Source organism: Mus musculus, chromosome 9 (genome assembly GCF_000001635.26).
Source record: "Mus musculus strain C57BL/6J chromosome 9, GRCm38.p6 C57BL/6J".
Taxonomy (NCBI): Eukaryota; Metazoa; Chordata; class Mammalia; order Rodentia; family Muridae; genus Mus; species Mus musculus.
The window spans coordinates 97,347,980-97,369,998 of record NC_000075.6 but is presented as its reverse complement, the minus strand read 5'-3'; the positions used below and the strand labels follow the sequence as shown (position 1 = coordinate 97,369,998).

Genomic DNA, 22,019 nt, shown 5'->3' with positions numbered 1-22,019 from the left:
GAAGGCCTCATAAACTGGCCAACTTCCTGCCACAATTCCCAAACTGCCAGCCTCACGAGAGTGGGCAAGGGTCCCTTTGGGAGAGAAGTGGCCACAATAATCTGGTAGAGAACATTGTCAAAACTCTAGAGGCCTTGTACCAGAACTAGGAGCCATGGAGACGGCTATGTGTGTCTGTTCTCCCTGCTGTACCTGGCAGAGATGCTGCCCCCGGCTGTTCTCCTGCCTGTGCTGCAAGTTCATCTTCACCTCCGAGCGGAACTGCACCTGCTTCCCCTGCCCCTACAAGGATGAGCGGAACTGCCAGTTCTGCCACTGCACCTGTGCAGAGAACCCCAATTGCCACTGGTGCTGCTGCTCCTGGGCCAATGACCCCAACTGTAAGTGCTGCTGCACGGCCAGCACCAATCTGAAGTGCTACTACTACGAGAGCCACTGCTGCCGCAATGTTACCATCACATTCAGAAAGGGTCGCCTTCGAAGCATCGTCACCTCGTAAGTACTGCATGAGTGCTGGCCATCCGTCGTTTGGCTATGTTGGCTCAAAATAACTGGAGAACATGTGCCAGCTGTGGGTACCCCAGAACAGGCCAGTGCTTCCTAGAGTATACTCTACATGGGAAACAAAAAAACAAACAAACAAACAAACAAAAACAATGGTAATTTTGTAGCAGTTAAACAGCCAAGTTCCTTTACCGATGTGAATGCATGCTACATGTACCCTTTGACCCCAAGAGCTCTCACCTTGCAAACAAGTGATGGCCCTCAAGAAACTTTGCCAGCCACTGTTCATGTATCCATCCCTCTCCTCACTCTGTGCCAGCTGGACTCAGGAAAATATTTAGCTGGGAGATACTAAGTTGCCCAAGACTAAGCAGCTAGGAAGGGGGTAGAGTCATGACTTGAATCCAGAGCTAGGGCAAGGGTCCAAAATTTAAAAAAAAACAAAAAGTCATGACAAAATGGAGACCCTTATATGGTATAGGCTCCATAGCCTGTTAGATGATCTGAAAAATATAAACTGTTCTTCATCCCCTTCCTGTAAACTGCAGCATTTACCAGGTGAGTACGGACTTCTAGGAGCCGCTTTTGACCATAGGTAGCAACCTACAGAAGTACCCTGAGCTGACAGCCACCCTTTCTTTCCCCTCCAAAGTCATGACTGTCAGGTTCTCAGTCACTCAGTAAAGTGGCTACCCCACAGGCTAGCAAGCTGCTCTTTTTAAGTCACATGTCAGGGACATCAGGAGCCAGGGGAGATTTCACAGGGAAGGGAAGATCACAGCTAGTGCTTTAGAGTCGTAGACATCAGCAGCTCCCAAATTCAGAAGTGCATATAAATCCCCTGGGGACCTTTAAAAATAAACGCTCCTGCATGCTCTCCACACCTCAGCATTCTCTTTTCCATTGATCTTGGGGTACAACGTGGGCTTCAGAACTGTAAGAACTCGATCCCCATCCGGTGATTCTAACAGGGAGAACTGGAGTCATCAGCGTGGGACCTAGAGGCTTGGAAGGCAGATGTGAGAACGAGCAAGACTTAGCAGGGAGTGGGCTGTGCAGTGGAGCAGAGGCAGGGCAGGAAGGCAAGGCTGTGGGCCTTGGTGGCTGCTTTAGCATGGAAATCTGTGGGCAGCAGACACCCTGTTTGTACTTCAGTGCCAGGCAGTCAGCTCTAACGTACTGGTGCTTGCCTTCCAACCCCCCTCTCCTGGTCTCCAAACCCCTTCCCTCCCAATGCTGTTCAGTGGCCTCACTTTTTCTTCACTCTGGTCTAATCTAGCCTTCCTGGATTCATTCTTTTCCTCAGTCCCTTTCTCATAACTACTCCAGTTCCTCGGGCCATTAACAGAGTTCTCTTAGCCCTGCCCATTCTCCACACAGTATCTCCTTTCTCCCTCCTTCCCTCTTTCTGATCGCTTCTACTCCCTCCATGTATTATACACTGACTCCAAGTCTTACTTTTCTTATCAGAGAAACTCATCTAGGTACAACATGTACTCTTGACTTGTGACTTCAGGTGACCCTTCTGGTACTAAGCAAGAGGCTTGGACACAGAAAAGAAATAGGACCAAAAACAGTGAGGCTGTAAGCCTAGATCTCAGCATCCAAGACCCAGGGATAAGCCAGCTCTCAGGTTGCCTAAGGTTATGCGGAGACACTGTATCTCAGGGCCACCCTAGGAAGCTCCTTTGACTGTCAGTGATCTGAGGCATGGGTTCCTTGGCCAAGAAGGAGACAAAGAGAAAGAGAAATCAGAAAGGGAAGGGGTCAGAAGAGAACACTGCCCAATGTCAAGTCCAGGACCTTACTATGAACAGAAAGACTCGAGAATAGCCAAAGATAGTGCATCGGCTTGCATCTCCATTCCCACAGCAGAGTCGCTTCTTTCCTAAACTGCTTTTACTCTGATTGCAGCTTCTCATACCATGCACTTGAATTGCACAAGCATAGTCTCTTCATTTGTAGTTCTTGCCATTGAATCCATGAGGGTGACCTCCAGTAGACAAATAGAGACCCTTAACTCACAATAGTATAAGCACACATGGGCCTTCACGAGCTTGGCTACTGTTTCCTTCTCTTGCGGTTTCCTCCTCTACTGTGGACATTAGCCGGTGGATAGCGCAAGAGGGTGATTACAGGGACCATATTTACACTGGGGATGGATTATTTTCATTTACACTTTGTAAACCCCCAGGAAGGAAGTGCTGCAATCTTTGATTTACAGCTGGAGAAACTGAGCACAAAAGAGATTAAGACTCTCTAAATGGGTAACTCTAAATGTGCCATGCCCTGCCATATATAAATTGCCCAGAGGCAGACCCTTGTGTATTGCTGTTGATCTGGAAGTCAGTTCATGGCTTCTAGGATCAGCACAGAAATTGTCTCTTGCTGTCTTAGAAAAGTCATTTACTACCTTCCTCTGGCCCATCCCACACAGAACAGTAATAGTAATGTCACTGCCTTCCAGGCACAGCCACCAGAAGCATGCCTGTAATTGAGCTAGATTGGATTTATTGACTCATTTGCAACAAGGGGGAACATGTCCCACTCCACGTCAGTGTGAGGTACCCGACGGACTGGGGCTTGAGTTAGTGAGAATGGAGTCAATCAGTTGGTTCTCTTACTCCTGTCTAGAAAGCACCTAGAACACATGGAGCCTGAATCATCTATCAGAAAAAAAGAGAAGGTACAATCACTCACATTCCCCAGCAAAGGGGCGTAGGAGGCCATTTATGTGGTTTGGACAATATTCTGGTCCAACATCCTGAAGCAGTATTACTTCTGCTCTGATACATCACAGCCACTGTGGTCCTGTCTGATGCTTTATGGTGTTACTGATATGCATCAAAAAATCCAAGCCAGCTAACCATGCCATACCCCTCTGCTCTCTCTCTCTCTCTCTCTCTCTCTCTCTCAAAAAAAAAAAAAATTAGCAGGATGGCACTACATCGCTCTGGCTGGATCCAGAGAGCCTTCCGTGAAGACAATAAATCCAGTCTTCATCATCTTTTAAAATGCCATGTCATGGGTACCAGTGCCTTAACTGAGTTCATTTACTAAGAGAGTAGAGGCAAGCCAAGACAGGCACCATGCAGGAACCGTTTATCACCTTTCCTATGTGCAACCCCTCTGGGCTGGTCCTTCTGGAGCTCTTGTGTATTGTTCCTGAAGCCTGGGCTTGCTTTTTCTTTCAGCTCTAAGACCGCCCTCCGCGTGGGGAGCAGCGATACTCAGATGGATGAACCCAAGACCATGCCTGCCAGCAGCCACCTGGTGAGCCACCTCACCTGCCCCATGTGCAACCGGCTGCGCCTGCACTCCTTCATGCTGCCCTGCAACCACAGCCTATGCGAGAAGTGCCTGCGGCAGCTGCAAAAGCACGCCGAGGTCACGGAGAATTTCTTCATCCTCATCTGCCCCATGTGCAGCCGCTCGCACTGTATGCCCTACAGCCACCAGATGCACCTGCCAGAAAACTACCTGCGCGGGCGCCTTACTAAACGCTACATGCAGCAGCACGGCTACCTCAAGTGGCGCTTCGACCGCTCCTCAGGGCCCATCCTCTGCCAGGTGTGCCGCACCCGGCGCATTGCCTACAAGCGCTGTGTCACCTGTCGTCTCAACCTGTGCAACGACTGTCTCAAGGCCTTCCACTCAGACGTGGCCATGCAGGACCACGTCTTCGTGGACACCAGCGCTGAGGACCAGGATGAGAAGATTTGCATCCACCATCCATCCAGCCGCATCAACGAGTACTGCCGCAGCGACAACCAGCTACTCTGCGCTTTCTGCAAGATCGCTTTCCACAATGGCCATGACACGGTCAGCCTCATAGACGCCTGCTCCGAGAGGTCTGCTGCCCTCTTCAGTGCCATCGCCAAGTTCAAAGCAGGTCCCGATCAGTTTCCTGCTCCCCTTCAGTGTAACTCCCAGCTGTGAAAAAGACCAGAGGATGCTGTAGGGAACCTTTTGGGGGCAGGTTGTGGGGTGGGGTAGGGGGAGGTGCTCAAGCTGGTGGAGAAATCTAGACACTGGGAGAGCCTGAGATGGCCGCACAGGTATCCATGACAGCTATCACTGGCCAGTTAGTGTCTCTGTGACTCAGTTTTTTCAGCTATAAAATGGGAAGGATAGTGGTAGCTTCCTCATTGGGTTGGTGAGGATAAGAGGAGCTATCTTATGAAACATTCTCTCACCTCTGGAAAACAAACTGGAGAATAATAAGCACAGAAAGATCCTGTCGTTTTTGTTACAATTTTATTGAACTTTTGTCCCATTTTCCAAAAGGGAAAAATAAGTTTTCTCCAGTCACATCCCGAAGTTCTGCTTGTTTGTTTGTGTGTGGTGGTGGTGGTGGTGGGGTGTTTGGTAGTGGTGGTTTTTTGTTTTGTTTTTTTTTTCTGAGCATAACAGTTATTTTTAACTCCACCTCCCTGTTTCCAGGGGGGAAGAACTAATATAACGCTGAGAATCATCTCAATTGAAGTTATCTACCATGAACTTTCTGTCAAAATTGTAGGCAACAAATTTAAAGAACTGCTAATGGCCACATGGTAATAGGGAAACTCCAAAATAGGAGTAATATTCTGGCCAGCTCCTTTTTTTCCCTTCTGTCATGGTTGTTCATATTGGTGTATAATATAATTTATATAAAACCAACCCTGCTTTTTATACTAGAGCAAAGTACAATAATTTTTTGTAAAGTTCCATAAAAGTTTCATAATATCAAAATGTGCCTTTACCAGGTCAGACATGTCTCTGTCTCCAGGTAGACCTAGAAATTCATTTAGGGAATGGCTCCGCCCATAGAGGACCACTTCATATAGGTCTTTGTCTTAAAGTTTCTATTGCTGTGGTAAAACACCATGACCAAAAAACACTTGGGGAGGGAAGGGCTTATTTTATAATTCCACATCATAGTCTAGCATTCAAGGAAATCATGACAAGAATGTGAGACAGGAACCTGGAAGCATAAACTGGCAGAAGCCATGGAGGGATGCTGCTCCCGGCTTGCCCATTCATGATTAGCTCAGTCTGCTATGTTATAGCATCCAGGACCACCTGTCCAAAGCTAGCACCATTCACAGAGAGCCAGGAACTTCCAGCATCAATCATCAGTCAAAATAATGCCTTCGGACTTGCCTACAAACCAATCCTATGGAGTCATTTTCTCTATTAAGATTCTTTGTTTCCAGATGACCCTAGACAGAATGCTCTAGGAATATACCATGCCAGGCTCAATAAGCATACAGGGCAGATGTGGTGTACACTCCATGCATGAGACAGCTGTGCTTAAATAAAGTGGTCGGCAAAAGGCAGCTAGTAAGTCATGCACCCAGACTCTAACACCAGTGCTGAACAGTGACAAGACTCTCTTTTAAATTTAAAAAGAGTGTGGGGTGGAATTATTACTACTTATATTCCATGTCTATAAGAAGTGGTCTACCATCAATGGCTGAAGAATACTAGGTCAAGCTTGGTTGTTAAGACACCATTTAGTAGACATCAGGGAAAGTTACGTGTGCCAGGGGCATGTGGAGGAAGAATAGAGGGGAATTTATTTCAAAAGCCTGTTGTAGCCTGTGTCAGCCAAGCTAGGTGTTTCTCTCTCTCTCTCTCTCTCTCTCTCTCTCTCTCTCTCTCTCTCTCTCTCTCTCTCTCTCTCTCTCTCTCTCTGTCTCTCTCCATTTCCTTTGAGTCCAGAGATTTGCTTCAGTTTGATATGGCTTTGATATCTGTAGAGATGAAAATATTCACGGTAACCGACTTGGTTGTTTTTTTTTTTCAGTCCGATATGAAATTGATAATGACCTGATGGAATTCAACATTCTAAAGAGCAGTTTTAAAGCTGACAAGGAAGCAAAGAGGAAGGAGGTCCGGAATGGTTTCCTCAAACTGCGAGCCATCCTTCAAGAGAAAGAAAAGATCATCATGGAACAGATAGAGAATCTGGAAGTGTCCAGGCAGAAAGAAATTGAGAAATATGTGTACATTACGACCATGAAAGTGAACGAAATGGATGGCCTGATTGCTTACTCCAAAGAAGCCCTGAAGGAAACAGGACAGGTGGCCTTCCTGCAGTCTGCCAAGATCCTGGTAGACCAGATTGAGGAGGGCATCCAGAATACCTTCAGGCCCGACCCTCAGCTGCGGCTTCACTCCCTACACTGTATCCCCTTGGATTTTGCTGAACTCTCCAATGCCATCCACGAGCTCTTTCCCACGGGACCCAAAAAGGCTTGCTCCTCTGGGGACTCACTCCCTTCCCAGTATCCTATCCACTCAGAAATGATGATCGCCAGGAAGGTGACATTCAGCACCCATAGCTTCGGCAACCAGCAGATATACCAGCGGAGCTCTTCCTTGATATCCTTCAACACCGCCAATGACAAGGGCAAGATGGGTCTGGAGAACTACGGGAGAGCCCAGTCTGCCGCGCCCGCCAAGACGACTGACGGCCTTTACACCTACTGGAGTGCCACAGGGGAAACCCAGCCCCCGCAGAGCAGTAACAGCTTCCACAACTGGTATTCCTTCAACGACACCTCTGTGAGGACCCCAGGCCCAATTGTCATCTACCAGACACTGGTGTACCCAAGAGCTGCCAAGGTATGACAAAGGGAAGGGTGAAGTACAGGGCAAAGAATAAAAGAGAGAGGTCAGAGAAGGTTGCCTATACTGCTTTGGCCTCTAGAATGTGGTCACTTGAGTCTACTCCTCTAGACTCTTTATAGTCAACCTAGTCAGTAGGGTAGGGTCCTGAAATGTCAATTAATCCAGTCAGTGTATTGAGAACATAATGATAAGTGCGTGTAAATCCCAACCCTACTTGATGGGCAGCCTTTCTATTGAAAGAAACACAGGCTAGGAAGAAGGCTCAGTGGGCAAGAGGCTTGTTGTGCAAGCATGAAGAACTGAATTTGCATCTCCATCACACATGTCAAAGCCTGGTGTATATCTGTGCTTCCAGTGCTGGGGTGGCAAAGGCAGGGGGTCCAGGGTCTTCATGATTGGCAGGGGATCCAGGGTCTTCATGATTGGCAGGGGATCCAGGGTCTTCATGATTGGCAGGGGATCCAGGGTCTTCATGATTGGCAGGGGGATCCAGGGTCTTCATGATTGGCAGGGGGATCCAGGGTCTTCATGATTGGCAGGGGGATCCAGGGTCTTCATGATTGGCAGGGGATCCAGGGTCTTCATGATTGGCAGGGGGATCCAGGGTCTTCATGATTGGCAGGGGGATCCAGGGTCTTCATGATTGGCAGGGGGATCCAGGGTCTTCATGATTGGCAGGGGGATCCAGGGTCTTCATGATTGGCTAGTCCAGTGGAAACAGTGAACTCCAGCTAGATGACAGGCCCTGCCTCAGGGTTAGGTAGGTAAGTAGACAGACAGACAGACAGATTTATAGATAGTAGAATATGGGAGAGAGAAGACAGTAGAAGACAGTGTCGATTCCTGGTCTTTACAACACCAGAAGGAAGGAAGGAAGGAAGGAAGGAAGGAAGGAAGGAAGGAAGGAAGGAAGGAGGGAGGGAGGGAGGGAGGGAGGGAGGGAGGGAGGGAAGGAAGGAAGGAAGGAAGGAAGGAAGGAAGGAAGGAAGGAAGGAAGGAAGGAAGGAAGGAAGGAAGGAAGGGAAAAGAAGCCAAAAAGAAGAATCAAGTTGGAATTAAAGTTTCAAACTGGCTTGGGAGGTCATGGAAGTATGGGGAAGAGTCCAGGACTGAATTAGGTGAGCAGTCTCTGCTGTCTGCCAGCTGTGTGTTCCTTTAAACTGTTATTTCTCTTAGATCCAGGCTCCCTGGGGTTTGAAAAGATTCAGATGACCATCCCAGAACCATTCCAGTTCTCTGCTGAGATCCATCTTCTGTCTTAGGGGTGATATGGAAAGTGGAGTGTCTTACAGGTCTCCATGCCTGCATCACCTGTGACAGCACAGGCTACTGGCCATCTTAACCTAACACTGAACAAATACTCTTTGCCTTACTGTCTCTCTGAAATCCAGCTGAGCCTGAATTGAATTGCCTATGGAGTATGTTATTTAAACTCCAAGAGGCAAAAGGGTTGCTGGGCAACTGGAGTTTCTGGCCTCTTTTGAGGTTCCTGCATGGACACACCTCCCAAATTACTTCGTGGTCTGCTTCCATATGGCACGGCTCATCTTTTATCCCTTTCTCAAAGACAGTAGGCATCTTGAAATGTGAACTAGTGGTTCCAAGCACTACCATCTCCTGCAGACTTGTTAGAAGGTAGATTCTTTGTCGTTGGATTTCCAGGCCTGAGAGTCTAGCTCTCACAAGCTGCCAGGTATTGCCAATGCTGCTGTCTGCAGACTGCACTTCAGTAGGTAGGGTCTAAACACAAATGAAGATCGGACAGAGACCAGGTTTTACCTTCTCCCTCTGTGAGACATTGTAATGCTTCAGAGGATAAACTAGTACCACAAGAAATGTGCCAGGTAGAACAGCACCCTCCTGGAGACCATCAAATACAGCATGGTGCCCCTCCCTGTCCTTCACACAGAAATGGGGTACGGGTGACATCAGTGAACTCTGGCCACGCTGTATCTCATCTCATTGACACCCCCTGCCTCTCAGAGAGTCCACAGCCCCTGTTCTGAAGCAGAAGGGCTGGTGGGGTCTGCTCCGTACTTGGACTTGGAGAAGTCACATGCGCTGCATAAGAGTTATCCTTGGATAAGTTTGAGAGAAGGACACCTTCTGAGACAACCAAGCAAGTCACTGCCACTTCACCTACGGCCTGACAGTGATCTAATGTAAAATGATGACGATGATGATGATGTAGAAAATCCCTGTTCCAGGGTCGTAAAATGGGCCTTTTCCAGGATTCATTGTGCTCTACAATGAAAATAATTTAAGTCTATGTAGACAAGACTCCTAAATTTTCAGAGCTTCAGTATGGAAAATGTTCAAGTTGGTCTTAGAAGATTATTAGTATGTATTCCAAAACTCTAGAAATCTTTTGATTCAATTTGAATTTTAGAAATAATTTCTTAAGAACTGTCCTCCTCAAAAAAAAAAAAAAAAAAAAAAGGATTTATGCCCCAAAAATATTTGTTCCAGCATTTATCTGAGTACAAAAGCAGAAAAATCTAACTGCTCGACTGTAGAAAGGGTCAGTTATTTTAGAAACAGTGTTTTATATAGTTCCATTACATTTATTCATTTTATCTCTGTGTGCATGTGTGTGTGTGCGTGTGTGTGTGTGTGTGTGTGTGTGTGTGTGTGTATGTGTGTGTGTGAGAGAAAGAGAGAGAGGAGAGAGAGAGAGAGGAGAGAGGAGAGAGAGAGAGAGAGAGAGAGAGAGAGAGAGATGCCAGAGCATACATGTGGAGGTCAGAGGACAACTTTGAGAGTACCAGTTCTCTTCTTCCACTGTGGGGCTCCTGGGAATCAAACTCCAGGTTGTTGTCGGGCTTAGCAGCAAGCACCTTTACTCTCTGAGCCATCTTGCTGGCCTCTATGGGCAGTTTTTTTGACTGTATAAGACAGATGAACTGTAAGTTAAGAGAATAAAGCAGAGCCTTGCAATCCCAATCCCTGCATGAGTGTGCTTGCATCTCCCCCGGCAGGAGAAAGACTTACAGGAATCAATGTGTGGATTAGGGGAGATGTTTATTTTCTTCCCTTATACTTCTGTATTTCCAAAGCATGTTACCATAAATGTTCTTCTTGTTTTGATCATCAGAAAGAATGATCAAATCAGAATAACTTCATTATGCTATGTGATTTCATTTATAAAAGCTAGTACACGTGAAATTATACATTAACTGTGCCTTATGGCATTTGACTTTAGCAAAAAAAATATAATAAGGGCAGTAGAAATATGCTTTTAAAATACAATTTTTTTTTAAAGTTCAGGGTCATCAACATGGTGGCACTTACCACCAAACCTAACAACTTGGGTCCTATTCCAAGGATCCACATAGTAGGAAAAGAAAACAGATGCCAGCAAGTTGTCCTCTGACCTCCACATAGACTCCATGGCATTTTGAGTGTGCAAAATCTACAATCGTCTACAAATTCTACAGCTCTCAGCAGCCGTAGAAGAATGGGTCAGCTTAAGCACAGCCCACAGACGGGCTACCGCACAAATCCTAGGGGAAGGACAGAGCAGTGTGTGTTGGTGCCATGCTCATACCCCCACTTCTCCTAGGTTTACTGGACGTGCCCAACAGAAGACGTGGACTCCTTTGAGATGGAATTCTATGAGCTCGTTACCACCCCTCCTAATAATGTGCGCACAGAGCTCTGTGGACAAATTCGCGACATCCTGCAGCAGAACCTGGAGCTACACAACCTGACCCCCAACACTGAGTATTTGTTCAAGGTTAGAGCCATCAATGATAATGGTCCCGGGCAGTGGAGTGACATCTGCAAGGTACTGTGTACATTGACTTCTTAGGCTAAACGTTTTTCCTATTAATTTTACTGGAGAATCCCACATATGCACACATGCCCACACATGTACTCACACATGCATGCCATAGTACACAGACAGATGTTAGAGGTTCGATCTGAGGGCCTCAGGCTTGTCAAGAACCTTTACCAGCTTTATCAGATGGGAATGCCTTCATAGAATCAGGATTTGGCTTAACGAGGCTTCCTAGATCAGCAGAGACCGCCGAGAATTCTGCCTCTAAGCCCAGAAAGCTGGTTAACTCTCAGCCAATGACAGTGTCTCTCATCTCTGGGTCCAGGGATCATAGGTTCTGCTGAACTCAAAACTTTGCATTAGGATACAGAAGTTCAGAGTATGACCAAGCATAACCCCTCCTTCCACCACAGTCAGGGACTCGCAGTCATTGTATGAGAAGAGTAAGAAATAATTGCAGTGGGGGAATTCCAAAGGAACAATGCTCCCTGTGAAGACGACAAGGTGTGAAATCTAGCAAAGATGCACAGCAGCCAATTAAATCAGCATTTCTCACAGAGGACAATTGAAGCTTGTAGTACAAGAATATCCCATGTAATATTTAAAACATATTTATACTAAAACTACTTTTGGTTTCTCTGGTAGTTAAAAAAAAAAAAAAAAAGACACGGAGCAGGTCAGGTTGGCTCCATGAAGCAAAGGAACAAACTATGGTTGTTGTGATGGAGAGCTGATGCTTATCTGAATTCCCAGTGACGGCACACTCATGAGTGCCATTGTAATGACATTGAGAATACTGGGACAGGCAAGAGCTATCGTACTATATAACTGTGGAGGTGTTCTTTGCAATCAAATAAGATTTCGAGGTTCTTTAAAAGTAAAAAAAAAAAAAAAAAAAAAAAAAAAAAAAAAAGTCCAGGACTATTCATTTAGGGTTTAGAAGAAGGGAGATATATGGCACCGAGAGGGGGAAGCCTTGAAAGACCTCTAAGACACACCTAGAAGAAACATATCTGTCAAATCTGATGTCCACAGAAGCTAGAAAGTTATCACCCTTCCCTCTCCTTCCCTCCCTCCTCTCTTTTCTCTTCCCCTTCCCTTCCCATGCCCCTCCTCTTCCTTCTTCCTCTCTCCTCCCTCCCATCTCCTCCTCTCCTCTCCCTTCTCCTTTACCCTTCCCTTCCCCTCTTGCCCTCTCGCTCCCTCTTCCTCTCTCCTCCTTCTCTCCTGTCCACTTCTCTCTCAATCAGCCTCATTTTGAGTCGCCCCTAAGTTTCTGCTCCACTAAGCCCAGCTTTTATGTACTCTTGGGTTGTCTCCACCCATGCTCTGAGTGGTCTGAGCACTCAAGGCCATTGGATCGGGTTAATTGCACTTTAGCAATCTGGTCAGATGTTTGAGGGTTTGGCTGTCCCTTCTAACAATGTTGGAGAATAGGAAGGAAGTGGGGTTGTGCTATCAGTAGCAGTTCTGCAGAGTGGGGCTATTCTCCTGGTCATGCTTCCCCACCCCCCGATCCCCCCCAAACCCCCACCCCCCAACCCCCACCCCCACAGAAGTTGGACACTTCCATGCCAAGGAAGTGCGATGAGAGAGCCTGCCTGGCTGCTCTGCTAGCTGTTCCTCTGCCAGCCTCTCAGCCTGTGTGGCAGTTGCCACAGGGACCTTCTCTCTCCAGAGCCCCGAAGCCTCAGACCTGTTGCTATGTTTTCCATTCCATGCTCTCGACTATGGATTTTGCTTTTAATCTGATTCCATCTGCCTTCTCAGCCTTTAGAATCCTGCAGAAATGTCTTACTCACGAAGGGCACTCAGTAGCTGTTAATTTTTTTAATGAATCATCTGTCATCTCTAGATGTGAGGGAGGATTGGGGACAGATAGAGAGATCGAGGCGTGTCGTCAGTCCGCCACCTTACCCTCCTGGGTCTTCTCATCTCTCTCCCACTATGACCTCCTTGCAAACAAAATTCTTGCCTAATTCATCTTTCTCTCTCCTGTGGTGCTTACCGAAGCAGTTTGCACACAGCAGCCTCTTAACGGTTATTGAACGGAAACATGAGTAAAAATGTAACCAAACAAATGAATGTATGGGCGAATGTCTAAATTAAGGACTGAAGGAGTAAATTGATAAATAAAATTAATAATCACAAAGTATCATAAGATGCCTGAAGGCAGAATGTTTTATACAGTCAGTCAAGGAATAGCCTTCCCCTAAATCTGTCCTTATGCGATTAATTTGCCCCCCTATGAAAGAGAGGGAAATGCATGCCTGTCTCTTTGCTTTTCCTCACAATATCTAAATGAGCAGAACCCTAATTAATGAGGTTTTCTGGAAGCTTCATTTTTATCTGACTCAAAGAGCTACAGTATAGATTTTTCCTTCAGAAGTACTTCTCCCTCCCTCCTTTGCAATTCTATTAGCATTCCGAGGAAACGCTGCCTTCCTTAACATTTGTCATGATTTGCATAAGTAAAGGCTTCACCAGCAAATGAAAATAAGATGGTGTGTTTGAATGACATTTATAAAGCTTCATAAAAGTAATGGCTTTAGCTCTTTCCTATAAAATCGAAATTTTTTTCCTTTGGCACTGGTGTGCGCGTATCTCTGAAAGGTTTCATTTGAATGCTTCTAAGAGGTAGCATAGTCACGTCTTATCCCCACCACCATGCTTCCAGCCTATGTACTTCTATAAAAGATGCGAGAGAAAACCTTTTATATTTGATTTGCATAGCCTAAGACTTGTTGAATATTTTTTTAAAGAAAATTTCCTTGGTACATAATACATGCAACAAGAAAATTAGTTATCCAACACTTTAAAGGTCACATTTGAAGGTCAAATCTGTGTTATCCATTATTGCTGATCATCCTGGAGTCTCAGATGTCTCCTCAAAGAGGAAGCACATATAGAGAAAGCACAGGGGACGGGTCTGTATTCAAAGCCAGAACTCTAGCCTCCTGGACCAGAGTCAAGTGTAAATGAATAAGCCAGGGAGGAGAGAGCTCATGCCTGGAGTCCCAGCACACAAGACTTCACCAGAGCTTCCCAAGACCCTTACTCATGCTCTAAATCAAAGCTCTCAGCAGCTGTAGAAGCTGTGGTCAGCTTAAGCATAGCACATGTCTCTGGGGAGGTGATATCAAAGCACTGAGTCTCTGACGGATCAATTGTTGTTTCTGAGACAGAATTGTGTCTTGAAAGAGCTTTGGATTTGAGCTCATGTTCCTGAGTCAGACCCCAACAACACTAGCTCGCTAAGTTCCATGGCAATGGGATACGATGTTTGTCTTACTGGTTCCTTATGGCTCATGGTCTCTGCCTCAAAGCCTTTAACATCAAGGAGCCTAATGGTCTATTTTGAAAGGACAGATAAGTGTGTTTTAGGCAGTGTGTGTGTGTGTGTGTGTGTGTGTGTGTGTGTGTGTGTGTGTGTGTTGGCCTCTGTTTCTCCTGATTTTCCCTTGGTCCTCAACACACCTCCTGACCACATTCCATTCCTGGCTACCACTCCCTCTTTGCTCCCCATCTTCTCCCGCACACTTGAGACCCTGATTAGCCCTGTCGTTCTGTGTGTGGGTTTCCTTTGCCTACTGTGACAAATAGGTGGTTAAACAATACGAATCATTACATTTCAGCAGCTCAGGAATAGAAATGGTTCTCATTGGCTAAATTTTAAATCAGTGTGCTATCCGTGTCTAGATCCTTCTGTGGCGGGATTTCTGAGGTAGAACCCACCCCTCGCCTTTTGCTGGCCACTCACATTTCTGACTCATGTTCCTTTCTTCCATCTTCAAGACATCAACTTCCAACTAGGTCTGTCTCCCTCCCGCCGGCCCTCCCTCAGGCTCCCCTCTGCCTCTCCCTGCCACCTGAAGGGCCTTTTGTGATAGCAGTGAGCCTGTGGTGATGGGAAATTTTCCTATCCCCAAACAGCTAACTTAATTCTCCTAAGGTAGAACACAGAGATTTGAGGGTTCAGAAAAGGACTTCTGTGAGGGTCCATTGATCCACCACTCTAATCTATATAGATTACTGAATTACAACAGATTTAGAAGCAACGCTTTGAGCCTGGCAATACTCAGTAACTGATGCTTTCCTGGGTCTTTGGAGCCCATCAGAGAATGTAGCCATCTCTGTCTCCAGGCATTCTCAAAGTCCTTCTCAGTCTGTCAGTCCCTCAAAAATGTCTATGTGCCAAAGAGACTATTCTTTGGTCACCCTGGGTCTCTGCAGAGTCCTTTCCTTACCCTGCACTGCAGCTGGAACTCTGACACAGAATAAGGTGGCCTCTCTGCCACTAAGTCCCAACTTTCTTCTCCCCAGGCTGTCACATACCTTCTTAAGGGTTGTGACTGACACTATTTCACCCCAAGGACTGCCACCTCCTCCCTAGACACCCACTCACAGGCAGTAGCTCCAGGCCCTGAAGTGTAGATAGAATGAATGATCTATCTACATCAGTGGTCTCAACCTTCCTAATGCTATGACCCTTTAATACAGTTCCTTCTATTGCAGTGAACCACCCAAACCAACAACCACTAAATTATTTCTGTTGCTGCTTCATAACTGTAACTTTGCTACCATTGTGGATCATAATGTGTAGATATCTGTGTTCCCTGATAGTCTTAGGTGACCCCCATGAAAAGGTCATTCCACCCCGGAGAGCATCACATCCCACAGGTTAAGAAGCACTGATCTATATCATTATGGGTATTTTGTTCCTGGATTTCGGATGCTATGCCATCCTTCATAGTGTGTATCTGCTTCTTGCATGTCACCTGTCTACTCAGTGTGGACACCCAGGTTAACTCCACTAATGCTACAGTAGACAATGCTTGTGGCTTGGGATAGAGGTGTAAAAGTCTCTCTGGATTTTGTATGAGTCAGGTCGAGTTGCACTAACAAGTTGCTACAGATCAGGGATTGCTAGACAGCAGTGACTCCTAGTCTTTCGCACTGTGCTCCTGAGTGATCTTTCCCCACCTATCCCTGAGATCTTCATTCAAATATCCTCCTATAACAGTGGTTGTGGGTTGGATTACAGCTGCCCAAACAGCCTCATTTTAACTTCATTGCCTCCTTAAAGGCCCTGACCCAGCAGAATCATATCTAAGATTAGGAATACAACAGATGAATTTAAAGGACCATAGTTGATTTCAAATAAGAAATGCACTATGACTGAAATTTCTGGGTTATAAACTAGATGATTGTCTTATTTAGGGTTTTACTGCTGTGAACAAACACTATGACCAAGGCAATTATTATAAGCACAACATTTAATTGGGGCTGGCTTACAGGTTCATAGGTTCAGTCTATTATCATCAAGGTAGGAACATGGCAGTGTCCACACAGGCATGGTGTAGGAGGAGCTGAGAGTTCTACATCTTGTTCCAAATGCCACCAGAAGACTGGATTCCAGGGAGCTAGGATGAGGGTCTTAAAGCCCATATCCACAATGACACACCTACTCCAACAAGGCCACACCTCCTAATAGTGCCACTCCCGGGGTTGAGCATATACAAACTGTCACAGCAGTGTACTTAATTTGGCCACACCCATGAATATTCCCATAAGAGAGACCTTATATCCTAAATTCAACCTGCATTTATCAAGTGCTATTACCTGATAGTTACATCAGCTCACTTTATTTTTCTACATTTCATTTCAAATGATCACACTCTTCCAGGATTCCTCCCATAAGTAGCCTGTTACCACCCTTTGCCCACTACCCTACCTCCCCCACCCCACCCCACCCATGCCACTCCCGGCCCTATACTCTCCTGACTTGGTGACTCACGGGACACCATGTATTCCAGATGATGGTTTTAGACATTGCTAATATTTCTGCTCCTCTGGTATTTGTCATATCACCTCTGTTCATATTGTACTCCATGAAATGGCAGGAGTCTTAAACTCTCAAATAATCAAAGTCATAACTGTTTTACTTTATGGTATGACCTTTGGGGGTTCTGTTTAAAAAGTTCCTGCCTTGACTAAGATCACAAAGATAATCTTCCACATATTCTTTTATTAAATTTATAGTTTCACCTTTATCAGTTTTATCAGTACAGAGTCTACTTTTAAATGCAATGCAAAGAACAACTGCATCTGCTCTGCCACGACTGAGCCCATTTACCCAACGTTGTCTACTAGGATTGTGCTGTGTACAGTCACGGTGCTATTTTGATCATGCATTCACTGTCTATATATTTAGGGTTCATTCCTGAATCCCCTAGTATATCTCAGCATTCTGCTTTCTACTTTGACAAAAATAAAAAATGGCTTCAGCAGAAACAGGGCCATATGCAAAGTAAAGATAATATTGTATAAATGGTAGCAAATCACCCATTGCTGGAGGAAAAAAATGAAGATAATATATGCATAACGATGTTATGGAAATGTAAGCTGCACAGGGAGCCATGGGGGCAGTAAAGGGGGCTAACAGTGCAGTGAGCTATGGGACTAGGAACCAAAAACATAGAAGACTGGAGGTCTTTGTCTCAAAGTGAAGTGAAGATGTTCAAAGATAAAGACTGGGGATGATGCGAAACAGCCCCCACCCTCACATCAGTGCCTGTCTGCTTTTACTGGGATTTAGTCTCAGCTGTGTGCTGTCCTAATGAATTGCCAGGGCATCTTCATTAACCATGCTTCTTTTGCAAAACAAAGACTAGCAAGTCATGGAGGCTTTCTAATTCTTATAAACATCAAAGGAACTCCTTGTGGTTATTGTTTTAGTTATTTTATTTTTAATCCAAACAGAATTGGGTTAGAAAGCCATTGAGAAATTAATTGGGAGGCAGTTGATAGATTTGCCATATTATTTGAACATTTATTCAAACTGCTTTATGTGAGGTTTCTGGGGTCTTCAACCTTGTGTTCCTGGGTAAACTACATAGTTTAGTGATCTAATGAACACTAAATGCAGTAAGACTACACTCTATACCGTGTCATATGTGATTAATTTGCTATGATTTTAGATGCATAATCACATTGTAAGCCAGGCATTATGCGAAATAAGAGATTCACCAATTTGCTTATTGTGGCGTTTCACCACACATATGTGTACCCAAATATGTTGCATCCTTAAACATATCTAGGAAAAACACAAAAGTGAACAGTGCACAACCTTCAATGCCTTGAGTGTTAGTTTTATATTGTAGTATATTCCTAACAGATGGCTGGTTCAGTAGGAAAGCTATTGTCCTCTATAGATAAATCTGAATCCCGGCAAATCTTTAAGGACTCTATTATTCCAAGACTGTTGGTTCAGCTTGTTTTTCCAAGCATATAATCTTATCATCTGTAAGTAATGGTGCTTTTATCTGGTCGCTTGAGTTTATATTTCTTTTTCTTTCCTAATCACTTTAGCAAGAGCCTTGAGTCAGACCCAGGATGGCAGAAGTAGACACACTTGTCAGTTGCTGACACTAAACTTTCTCCATTGACTTTATTGTTTCTCATTCAGTATTTAGGCTTATAGTCATTTACCTAAAGAAACATGTCTGACTTCCAGGATTCCAAGAGCTTTTGCGTAGAGAATGATTTTATTTGCATTCATTTATGTAATCATATGATTTTTCTCCTTTAGGACTTTTTCAATTAAGTAAACTATGATGGGTTTTGGTTGGTTGGTTGGTTTGGTTTGGTTTGGTTTGGTTTGGTTTGATTATGGTGCCATGAATTAAACCCAGGGCCTGGCCTTTCTAAGTGTCGTTCTGGCTCACCATGACTGCCTTTTCTAATGCTGGATTCCACTTCTCCATGAAATAAGCCCTTGGTCGGCCTCACATATTGCTTTTGTGTGTCATTCTAACAGCTATTTCAGTTACCGTATTTTGATTTTTATATGGTTGCATCTTTGGTCATAAGTGGATTGGACATATCACTGCTTGTCCATACTGTTTTTATCAGAATCTAGAACTGATATTTCAAATCTAGCTTCCAGGAGTCGGGGAGCCTCTCTCTCCTCTCCTTTTCTGGGGAAGCCCTGTCACACAGCTTCAGTGTGGGACAAGGAAGGAGGTGCCGACCATCATTTCAATTTCTGTAGCATTTTCATTCTGTCTTTTTGCTTCTTCTGTCCTCTGTTGTGCCTGATGCTGCTGTTTTCGCACTAACACTCCCCAGCCACCTCTGTCCCATTACACTACACAGTCGTTGGCTTTGGAGATCCTTACAAAAGTTTGAGACAAAACTGTCAAATGTGTATTTTTTAATGCATTTCCAAACCCCATAACTCACAGTACCATTAGGCCTTATTGGCTGTCCCCAGTAGCTCTGTGCGCCTCTGACATTTTTCATTTCATCTTTATCAGGATTCTCTCTATGCAGCATCTCTGTTTTTGCCCAACACAAATATAAAAGATTAAAAGCATTATCATAGAGACTTTGTGCTTTGTATAAACATTTCTCCTCATCAATCTAACCTAGACCTGCCCCATCTACTCATGTATCTCTTGGCCTAATTTGTACGGGCAGTGGGATCTTCCATCCCAACTTTAGTTCCTAAATGCCTCTTCAGTAAATGTGTATTAGGGAGTGGGAATGATATGAGGTCGGAGACATGGAGGTCCATCACGGAGAAGCATGACAAACTTGAGTCTGTAAGGTTTCTAAGAAGGTCCTCCTTAGCCCTGATGCCCAGTACCTTGCCTTTCTTGGGTAGCACTGAGTCACCGAGCATACCTGAGTTAGAAGACAGCATTCCTGTCTATATAAAATGGGGAAAACTGGACAACTTACAAATTCTGCTTTATTCATCTTTCATACACATCTCTAAGAATCTTCTCTTTACTTAACTAATGTTGAGACTACAAAGACTTAAAACAAATAAAAAAAACCTGTCATTTCCCCCAACACCCTAAACAGGTCATCCCAAGTTTAGTAAAGAAACCACTCATTAGCTGAAACTTAGAAGTTGAAAGAAGGAAAGAAACAAAGTTCCAGAGGCTAGCATGGGGATATTCTGTGGTAAGGGCCATTTGGGGTCTAGTCTATCATGCTTGTCCACATTCGGTTGTATGAACTGCCTTGAGAGAGGTAGAACCTGATGTGTAGGATTGGAGTGGCAGCACACAACAGCTGTGGGCCGCTGTGAAAGCTCTGTGGTACCCTGAGTCTGGGGCTCTTCATCTCTATAGAGGGGCTGAGCATACATGCTTCCCATGGTTGTCATGGGCATTGGTGAGATGGTGTATGGGATGATCCTGGGTTCTAGAAGCTGCTATCCCTCAGTGGATGTTCCCACACACTCTTTGCTTCCCCTTGTAGGTGGTAACACCAGATGGGCGTGGGAAGAACCGGGCTAAGTGGGGACTCCTGAAGAACATCCAGTCTGCCCTCCAGAAGCGCTTCTGAGCCTTGGAACCCACCTCAGAACTCTACTGCTCATAGAGATATCTATATGTGTATGTATGTATTTTTCTCACCACATTCCTCGAGGAGGTTGTAGGGTAGATGGATGTTTCCAGTACCTCTGGGTTTTCCAAAAGGAGTTTCCTAAAAGCCAATAAAAGGAAATGTCTGACATCATAACCTGCTGTGATTGACTCCTTATGATGAAACTAAGAGACAACGCCTGTCGGTCTGTATACGCTCAGGCTCCATCCTGAGCTCCGAATTCGTGGTGCTCTGTATGGGACAAGTGGCATGTGCCTGGGTGGTAATGATTGCTCCATCTAGAAGCAAGACCCCTGGGTGTTCATTCAAGTGCTGGCCTAGCTCACGATAGGTGTCTGAGCAAGTCAGCAATTGGTGGGGAGGCTTTCCCTCAACATGCAATCTATCTCAATACTGAGCAGCTGACACTGTGAGAATGCTCTTCCAAATTATTAAGCCCATGTTTTCCCACAGCTTTGCCCATGATCTGAAGTCTGCCTCTGGCCCATAAAAAGAGCCAGGCCTCCCTTTTCTCACTCCTCTGTAACCCGGAGCAAAGGAGAAGCCCCAGAGTGCCTGGTACGAATTACAAGACTGTATGCCCAGGAGCTGTGTTACGATCCCATCCCTGCAAATGACGGGCCAGATCCACAATCAAATCTGGTATTACCGTATAATCATTTCTTTGAAAAACTTCAGAACCATCGTTAGCACGGCAAGCAAATGAAATGACATGCCAGCAGGGATTCCACCACTGATCAACTAAAGTGAAATTAAACTTTAAAATATTAACTGTGTGAATATCACATTATCATGATCACACCTACTCACGGCATGGACAAGGACCATGGTGCAATTAAAGAATCCATACATCCCAATGCTGCCTTTCTAGAGACCATGTGAACTTGCCTTCAGGGACTAAAGAAGCGAAGATCCCTGAGAAGCCACCAAACCAGGAGCTGAGTCTTCCAAAGTCAAACTGAGTTTCTGAACAGGAGCAACACTTTCTTCCATTCTTTGGTCCTTGTGGCTAGGATCCATAGAAATTCCCCTCTGAGGACCATGCCTGAGGTACAAGCATGTATTTTAGAACGGGTGTAAGGGTCCTAAATATGACTAAGAGGTTCTTAAATACACACTTATATACTGCCATGTTGAGCTATCTCTCCACATCCTTACACATTCCATCTCAGCAAACCTTTCTTTAGAGAAGAGAAGGGCTCTGGCTCTGGAAGGGATCAGTAGCAAAGCACACCTGAAAACTTCTCTGTCTCTGTCTCTGTCTCTGTCTCTGTCTCTGTCTCTGTCTCTGTCTGTCTCTCTCTCTCTCTCTCTCTGTGTGTGTGTGTGTGTGTGTGTGTGTGTGTGTAAGAGAGAGAGAGAGAGGAGAGAGAGGAGAGAACAGCTGCTAGTTAGGTTTTCCTGCTTGTTCAAAAAGTAATAATTCTAATTTCATCCTCTCCCTTAGTGTGTCTATAATGAGACCAGGGATGGTGGTGGATTGGGCTTCCACAACATGGCACTGAATTGAACAGATCTGAAACCTACCCTGCAAATACACAGCTGATTGTAAATGACTAGAAGCCCTAGAAAAGAGATGGGGCCTGGGAAGTGTGAACTCTGAACTCTGGACAGGATGTCTCCTTAAAGAACCTGAAGCTACTTCCTCAAGAATAGGAAGGAGCCAGCTAGGTATGAGCAGAGGAGAAATGCATTCTTCACAGAAGGGCAGCGGGTG

The 22,019-nt window shown here is 45.2% G+C and overlaps 1 protein-coding gene across 1 annotated transcript; it reads left to right on the top strand.

Moving 5' to 3' along the window:
• The first annotated feature begins 40 nt into the window (after nucleotides 1–40).
• Nucleotides 41–20,437, top strand: Trim42 (tripartite motif-containing 42). The gene is made up of 5 exons (NM_030219.2): nucleotides 41–495; nucleotides 3,699–4,396; nucleotides 6,293–7,113; nucleotides 10,682–10,906; nucleotides 20,174–20,437. Exons 1-5 carry the CDS (start codon nucleotides 155–157, stop codon nucleotides 20,258–20,260), a joined length of 2,172 nt encoding a protein of 723 aa, NP_084495.2. The 5' UTR covers nucleotides 41–154; the 3' UTR covers nucleotides 20,261–20,437.
• The last annotated feature ends 1,582 nt before the right edge of the window (nucleotides 20,438–22,019 follow it).